The 8,350-nt window shown below is 33.9% G+C and overlaps 2 protein-coding genes across 3 annotated transcripts; one reads left to right on the forward strand and one right to left on the reverse strand.

The window, feature by feature from the left end:
- Positions 1-282: 282 nt before the first annotated feature.
- LOC146944780 (uncharacterized) lies at positions 283-1,350 on the forward strand. Its single transcript, XM_085748804.1, has one exon. The coding sequence runs from the start codon at positions 472-474 to the stop codon at positions 1,138-1,140; it is 669 nt and encodes a 222-aa protein (XP_085604930.1). The 5' UTR covers positions 283-471; the 3' UTR covers positions 1,141-1,350.
- Positions 1,351-3,271: 1,921 nt separating this feature from the next.
- LOC146944781 (putative protein FAR1-RELATED SEQUENCE 10) lies at positions 3,272-6,428 on the reverse strand. 2 transcript variants are annotated; one of them, XM_085743124.1, is made up of 4 exons: positions 6,341-6,428; positions 5,087-6,114; positions 4,558-5,001; positions 3,272-4,123 (listed from the first exon to the last, which is right to left on the reverse strand). In XM_085743124.1, the coding sequence occupies exons 2-4, from the start codon at positions 6,101-6,103 to the stop codon at positions 3,491-3,493; spliced, it is 2,094 nt and encodes a 697-aa protein (XP_085599250.1). In that variant the 5' UTR covers positions 6,104-6,114; positions 6,341-6,428; the 3' UTR covers positions 3,272-3,490. The 2 variants fall into 2 exon arrangements, with proteins under 2 accessions (XP_085599250.1, XP_085599251.1); XM_085743125.1 differs by having other exon boundaries at positions 5,087-6,192.
- Positions 6,429-8,350: the final 1,922 nt, after the last annotated feature.

The following is an 8,350-nucleotide window of genomic DNA, read 5'->3' on the forward strand; positions in this document are numbered from 1 at the left end:
CTCTTTGTTCCATTTTATTTGTCGATCACTTTTATAGGAAAATTCGTTTTATATTTGCAACATTAGTTATTGTTTTGTCAATAATTAATATCTTTTAAGAATTTATCGTACATAGAGAAATGAGATAATAAAATTCAGTAGTACTAGTAAGGATATCATGAGATGCAACAAAATTTATTCGTTTACTTTTCCTTGTATGTATAATCCACTTGTAGTCTTGTACACATGTTCCTTGTATGTGTACCATACATGCATCCATTAAAAAAATATAGAATTATAATAATTTTTTTTGGCAACATAGATACTATAGTAGATTCAGGGCTTACTATAAATAGAGGAGATCTTATGGTTCATTCACTCAATCCACAACATATAATATTATTCCCAAACCATTCTCTCATTCCTCTCACATATTCTCAATATTCTCCATTAATCAATTAGCACAATTTCAGAGCAACCCTTCTTCTAAAGATGGATCAAATTGAGAAGGGATTGAACAAGAAGAAATTCTTTAAAAGAACTTTGAAGTATGTTTTCTCAATTTCAGCTTTTTCTATCTTCCTTTGTTACTACTCTTCTGGCTTTTTCATACACTCTCAAACCTTCAATGCTAACTTCTTCTGCACATGCCTTTTCACCATTTTCACTCACACCTTTGAAAGAAAATACATGTTTCTCATTTGTAATGGAATCCTTGCATTTCTAGCCAAGAATTTATTCATCATCACAACTACCTCTTCAGATTTTGACTTTGATCAGCTTCATGCTTCTGATGACATGGTAGTTGCCCCTCTCGCAAGTTTCGAATCTTTAGAGGAAGTTTCTCTTATGGACGAAGAACTCGAAGAGGAATACTATGAAGAACAAGTTTCAGAAGCTGAAGAACATAAAGAAGATACCTTACATATCCAAAATGAAGGGATAGATGAAGAAGGAGTAACAGAAACCAAGGTTGCTGCTTATCTGTCGGCACAACAGGATGATGATGATGATGTTAATGATGAAGTTGAAGAAACAACATTGACAACAAATGAAGAGTTAGTAAATACAGAAGAATTGAACAGAAAATTTGAAGAATTCATAAGGAAAATGAAAGAGGAGATGAGGATTGAAGCTCAAACACATCTTATTGCAGTCTAGCTAGCTAGTAAATGATATATTAACAAAAGAAGACATGGAATTAATTAAGTGCTTTGGTCTCTTTTTTTTCATATGACTAAGCCATATGCTTATTTTCACTTTTTAGTCCTTATATTACACAACCTTCTAGCAGCTTCTTTCCTTTGCAGTCTTTTAAATTATGTCATGTTATTTTAAAATTAGTATTATATGCAACATAGAATGGTCCTACTTCTATGTTAAGATCTCTTATTGTCTTTCTAGGATTGTTTGAACTTCTTTTGATCATCATCAATTTGAGCAAACATTATAACCAGATGGTATCAAACTAAATTTGAACTTTATTAAAATCGATATATGGTCATTATGAAAAATCAGAATGACTAATGAAACTAGCAGAATTATAACCAAACCTGCTAAAGCACAAAATATGTCAAGTTAAACCAATTCTCCAAACAAAACAGGCTTGGCAATATCAAATAGGATAGACCTAAAATCAGTAAAACATGGAGTTAACAATGTGCTTAGTTGCCAATACTTTCAGTGTGCCGAAACCAACAAGATTAATTCATTGTATATATGTTTGATTTTTCGTCTAAAATTCCTAATAATCATGAATTACTACAATTTTCGAAACATAAGTCAACCACTCAGAAAACTTTGAATTTCCAAAATATACACCATATGTGTTATCCACTCAAGTCATGATCGATTCCTACCCTCTTCTGCAGCATATAGTTTTATTTAGCTTTAACTTGGTTATTCTATGATTTAGGGATCATGAGTGGATTGAGGATGGCCGAGTTAGTAAGTAAGTTGGACAACATTTGGTCGCCTCAGAGGTGGGAGGGATATCTGCAACTACTCCGACGCTCAAGTCATGTCCTTAGTTCAGTCGGGAACATTTAGTAAATTCATTGTTAATTACACAAAATCCCCTACATAAACAGTTTATGCAGTCAAAAGACCAATTGTAACATGAACCACATTAATTCCAGGCTGAAAGTGGGTGGATATTTCTAGGAGAATTGAGATGCTTTGGTGTATGCTTGAATTTACTGTTTGGTAAAACCACGGCGGCACCATGGTTTTATTGAATCTTCAAAGTGTAATTTTTATCAAAATCACGATAATACACTATGATTCCGCCAAACTCATGGTAAATCCAAACATGCACTTAGTAGACCATTATAAAACATTAATTCCCTCTTTTGTCATCCAATTAAATTAAACAGGACAATCATTAACTAATCAGTGATCAATAAAGTTTCTACTATGAAGTGGCTAAAAAAGTTCATAACAATTTTTTTATCACTCTTTGCTTCAATATCCAAATATGTTGTGACCAAGTAAGTATCATGGACAAGGTTCATGTCTGCCAAATTGAGGGACCCTCTTTTAAATGAATATATGAAGTGTTGGATTCAACATATCATGTCAAATGCAAATAATTATAATCTAAAGTCTCACCGCTTTCAAAAGGAGGAATCTAGAAGGGCAAAGACACTCGTTTGCAACTTAGAAATACAAATATTTGTCTACACTTGGTGACAAATACAGTGTGCACATATACAATCATAGATAATAGTATGCATAAAAACAACGAAAATCTTTAACAAAACAGTACTAACTTTATTGGAAAAAAAAATGACATTTGATTATAATTTATAAGATGACAAAAATATAACTAGCCGTCCATGCTCATTCATTAATAACTCATTCATTAATAAATAGTCACGTGGGTCCAAATATTCATATATGAAGGAGAAAAAGTTGAAGAGATTGTGGTCAGTGGTCACCATTTCAGCTCATAGATAAATCCTCTCCAGAAATATGGAGAAACTGGCCCACAAATAAGCAAAGTCAAGTGAAAAACACAACCACTGGTTCTGATTATGGCATGTCCAGAATTTTCCATCTATTGATATTAGTGACATTTACAGAGCTTCAGTTGGCAAACTCAAAAATTTCACTTTCATCTTTTAAACAACCAAATAATTTCCCCATGTAATTGTAACAAAAACAAAAATCAAGTCTTATCCCACGAAACAGGGTCAATCCTCTTGTTATGTAATTGTAAACTCGAGTGAAATCTTTGGGTTTGCTAACCGAATATGAAAGTAATATACATTAATTTTATAGAATAAAGAAATGGATAATGAAGTAAATAATATAATGTGTAAAATCCTTGAACATTTAATAAACTTTATCTCTAGCCTGATGATAACAAATCTAGGATTAACAAAAGTTGAAACTGTTTTGCATTTCTTTTCTGTGCCTGCAATCTATACTTTGCCACTTATTATATTATGATGATACCAGTGGTTTCCAAGTTGCATTTTATCACATATACACAATCCAAGCCTTCAAACTAGCTATTTGGTGAAACTGCCACATTCATGCTGCAAACTCCATCGGTCTCGACCCCATCGGTCTTAGACATATCTCTAACCTCATTAAGAATTCTAGTAAGTTCTTTCATCAGTTCTTTGCGGGCATAGTCAGATCGCTCCTTTGTAATTGATGATTCTGAAAATAAATTTTCAGCTTGGGACTGATATTCTTGAAACCATTTCTCAGCAATAAAACTTTGGTTGTTATGCTCATCCTCCACGTTTAAAGATCGTTCTCGGTGCCATCTACTTAAGTAGTATTTGTCGGGAAGCTGAAAGTAATTCTTTGTTACAAGTATACGAAGAGCGTGCCTGCATAATATTCCCGATGATTCAAATTCCTTGCAAGAGCAGAGTATTTGTTCCTTTTCTGGTAGCCATAACACGTGTCGCTCTCCATCCAACTTTTTGAAGTGTCGTACAATATATGATCCGTTATACAGCTCAGATGTAGCATATTGCATTGTCAGCACCAACTCTTGCTGCAAAGCATCGAAAGCATAAGGCGTGAGAATGCTCCGCGCATGCTCTTCAATTGGTATGCCAGTTCTAAGATTTGTATATTGAGTCTCCTTATGTGATTGAGGATGAAAATTTGCAGAAATACCAACCTACAACAGTATCCATGAGAAGGGAGAAATAGAAATGTCATAAGAGCATGGTTATCAAATCAAGTTCCAAATCTGAAATGGAATACCTATTTTATGAATTGTGAATTAAATCTTGTTACGAACCGTAAGATACAATAAAAATGACATTTTAAAGTAAAAAGTGACACAGAAAAATTAAGTCACGAATCAAATGACAAAAAAATAAAAGATTGACTATACAATGTGGACAACACAAAAGTGGTTGGCGTCACCAAGTTTAAGTGGTGATTCATAATTCATTAGAATGCATTGGGATTCAAACACATAGATTAGCATCGACAGAGTTCAATTTTGTATCTAACTGAGATACAGCTCGTGTGTATTGTAAGATACCGAAAACCATACAAAACAAAGAGCAGGCATATGGGAAAAAAAATTACATTTTACCAACATACCTGTTCAAAAAAGCTACGCAAACATGTATGTTCAGTGACGATCTCTTTCATAAAAGCATCTATAGACTTGGAAAAAGCTATTGTTGACATTCGAGCCAAAAAATAACCTCTCACATAGGACGGTGCCCAATATGCTCGAACCAAATACAGTAAATCAATATGTTTATCTGAACCAAGTCCAAAATCAGAAACCATTTGGCTCCATTTAAGTTCAAATTCCTCTGTTTTCTCGATGTGGAATAAGGCATTGAATGTGGATTTAAATTCGGCATAACGAGGCCCAAGAGGAAGACAAAACCAACTAGATACCTTGTTTAGAATATTCCACACCGGAATGACGTGTTTAGTCTCAGGAAATTCACTTCTAATGGCATCTTTAAGTCCGGGGTCAAGGTCAGATAGAATTGTTTGTGGACATCTTCCTTTCATGAACCGGAGAAACACCTGCATCGAGGAATAATCATCATAAGAGGAATATTTATGAAGGCACAAGTAAAATTTCATAAAGATTATGCTAGTAGTAGTAAACCTGTAATGCCCATGAAAATGATTGTGGTGTTTCGTCCTGCAATAAAACACAACCGAAAAAAATGGTTCTGCCACAACTATTGATACCAAACCACACTCCAAAAAGGAATCCATAAGTGATCGATCGATAAGAAGTGTCAAAATAAATTACATCACCAAACACGACATTCTTATTAACAGAATCACCATATGACCAAGCTATATTTTCAACCTTCTCATTCTCATCCATGGTAAAATCATAAACAAAGTCATCATCTGCTTCTTTCGCGGCTTTGCACAACTCAAGAAGTTCCAAAACATCATTTTCCCTTTTCTCATTAAGCAATGCCTCATTCTCCTGAATAACCTTCTTTCGATTTTGCACAAAGTTCCTCACATCCCTTTCCAAGAAAGACAAATGTCCACCTTGAATTCCCTTTTCAAGCTCAAGCATTTTCACTATCCGGTGTACCGGAAACCCAGCTTTCGAAAGCAAGAGTATACGCTCTTGATCAGCCTCCTGAATCTTCCGATAAGCAGGTAAAAGACGCACTTGATCATCTTCCAAAAGCTCGTGATTATGCACGTTACTAAATTGCAGAACAATCCACTGTGAAACCCCGTCAACAACCTCCTTAGACAGATACATTTTAGCATCACATCCACACCTCACTGATTTCCTATCTCTATGATGCTCCCCATTTGCCTTCCTCTTAACCGGGGCAAACCCGGATCGATAACAAACAAAATCACGCTTGTAAACGCCTAATTGAGGGCTAATTCTAGATCTTGCTTTCCTCATGGAAAATCCATGCTTTCTAGCAAAATTGCCATAATGCTCAAAAGCTTCATCATCACTCTTAAACACCATTCCAACATAAGGGGTAATGATATCAGACAGTGTTTTATCTTTATCTGCTTTCACCGATTCTGGTGCTGCAGAACCTTCATCAGAATCATCACCCTCGTTTGTAATGTAACACTTCCAATCTCCACAAGGACATTGTTGTTTCCGAATCCATACGTCTTTTGAAGCCATTGTTTGTTACACTGCTTGAATGAAATGTCGAAATTAATCAAAAAGTTTCAAACTTTAAATGACCCATTTGAAACAACAAAACCAAAACCCTTAATATGAATTAAACAAAATCAAAAAACGAAAGAATGAGCTAAATAAATAACAAAATTATTTATATCAAGAAAAAATGGGTTTATTGAATAAGCTAGGTAGAAGTAAGACATGTTTGAAAGATGTTAAAGTTTGTAAATTTCTTACCAGAAACATATAAACCCTTCTTCTTCCTCAAGAGCATCCAGTGATTTTGTGATTAACGGCCGGTTCCTTGCAAATTCACTGGAAACGCAAAAGAATCGATTTTCAGAATCGAAATTGTTGAATGTTTATTTTGGGCTGTTTATTTATTGGGCCGTTTAATATTTTTTGGGTTTTTGCTCTTGAGCCCCCATCAATTTCTCAAAATTTTAAGGAAATAACTACAGGGGGTTAACTCTTGATTCACCTTTAACAAAGAAAAGAAATGTCTATCATGAGTTACTTTCCATAAGTTGATCAAATAAAGAGGGCAAGAGAGCAATCGTCATTCTACTCAAGGTCACTTAGTGGGCTACAGGTCCTGTGTTCAAATTCAGTCTTGGAAATACAACAACGTTAAAACTGATAGAGAGAGTTCGTCACTCATTTGGGTCTCACAGAACTTGAGGGATTAGTCTCTGCAATTGTGCACGCGGAGTATACCATATTTATATCAAAAAAAAAATTACACAATTATGTTATTTTAATGTATTAACTTCTCTCTAAAAGATCTTAACCACCCCATGGGTTGGTCTAGCGGTGAATGTTTGAGATTTTAGTGTGTTCTTCTTTAGGTTTTAAGTTTGAATCCTCCAAATACCATCAATTCATGTGCTGGGTCAGTCCACACAAAGCTCATAGCTTTGCTGACTTCAATTTGGGGCCGACGATCGGATTCTTCCTACGATTTAGTCGGTCATTAAGTTGAATATCTACAAATATATTAGTCTAAAAGATCTAATAGATTGATGAAGCAAAAATTCTAGCAAATAAATAAAAAAACTTTGAAAAGATCGTCACGAATATCTACACTATACAATACTATTAGTCTATTGGATACATTAGTGTAAAGAGTTTTATGGTGTATACAAATTAAATCTTTCATAAACCCCTTTATTGCTTATTTTAATAAACAATAAACCCCTTTATTGTTTATCATTTCTCTTTTTAAAAAGATTATTCCCTTAATAGGTTTTCTTAGTCTTTTCTAATGAATTTATGGTTGGTAAATCTGTTATGTAAATAAACTTGGTTGTTAAACATTTTTCAATTGAAGTTGAATATTTATGATGATTTGTTCTTATTACTCGTATACAAAATATAAGATTGTTTCTTATATTTGAGACATGAGGAAGAAGTTGTATAATCCATAAGAAACTTTTATATTGCTCTTATTTTTCTTTTGCAAACAAAAACTTCCTGCATTTTCATGCAATATCAAGGTTCCCAGTGTAACCGCTACCAATTTAGAACCATTCGGTGGTGCATTTGCTAGAATTTATATGCTTCATCAATATACCTTTACCTTGGTGTCATAGATTGAACAAAATATAATCCATGTTATAATGTCAAGATTAAGTTTATCTAACTCTGGGAATGTTCATATAGAAAGTGGTTTGTAAAGATGAAAAACTGGATTGTACTTACAAGGCAGATTGACATGTTTTTTGGCCAGACAAGGAAATTTTATAATGTGGGGTTGAGAACATGTCTATGCCAAAAAAGTGAACTTATGTGTGACTAGAACAAAGCATAATAAAAAATTGAGTATTACTTTTCCCACCCTATGTCTTTCCTAGCGCGCCCTATTTTTTTTCCAAAATTACCCTCGGGGATTTCCGGATTATATAATCCGGAATGAAGCAGTGCACAGAACTGAAACAGATTTTCATGTCATTGTGGTTTTTATCATTTTTTTTTCAATAAATCATTATATATGTTTGTATAAAAGACAATTAACTTAAATATTATATCAAAAAATGATTATATATACATCATTATACCAAAAAAAGTTGAATTTATATCATTACACATTTCACCTAATGATATACATTTCAACTAAACTAATGATATATATCTAATCTATGGCGCCGAAAGATCAATGGGACTATCATCCACTTCAACCTTCACACCAGGAGCAGGACCAGCACCAACCCTCTCATCGGGATCAAGATTTTCAACAACGTACAACTC

The sequence above is a fragment of the Medicago sativa genome, chromosome 2, assembly GCF_051527215.1.
Source record: "Medicago sativa cultivar Bolivia chromosome 2, Bolivia_mono, whole genome shotgun sequence".
Classification (NCBI taxonomy): Eukaryota; Viridiplantae; Streptophyta; class Magnoliopsida; order Fabales; family Fabaceae; genus Medicago; species Medicago sativa.

Excerpts from the sequence above, each read along its gene's own strand:
- LOC146944780 (XM_085748804.1), top strand. The coding sequence starts at position 472 with ATGGATCAAATTGAGAAGGGATTGAACAAGAAGAAATTCTTTAAAAGA.
- LOC146944781 (XM_085743124.1), bottom strand. The coding sequence starts at position 6,103 with ATGGCTTCAAAAGACGTATGGATTCGGAAACAACAATGTCCTTGTGGA. Across the intron at positions 5,002-5,086 it reads CATTTTCATGGGCATTACAG|GTGTTTCTCCGGTTCATGAA; the intron begins GTTTACTACTAC and ends TCCTCGATGCAG. Across the intron at positions 4,124-4,557 it reads TGCGTAGCTTTTTTGAACAG|GTTGGTATTTCTGCAAATTT; the intron begins GTATGTTGGTAA and ends ATACTGTTGTAG.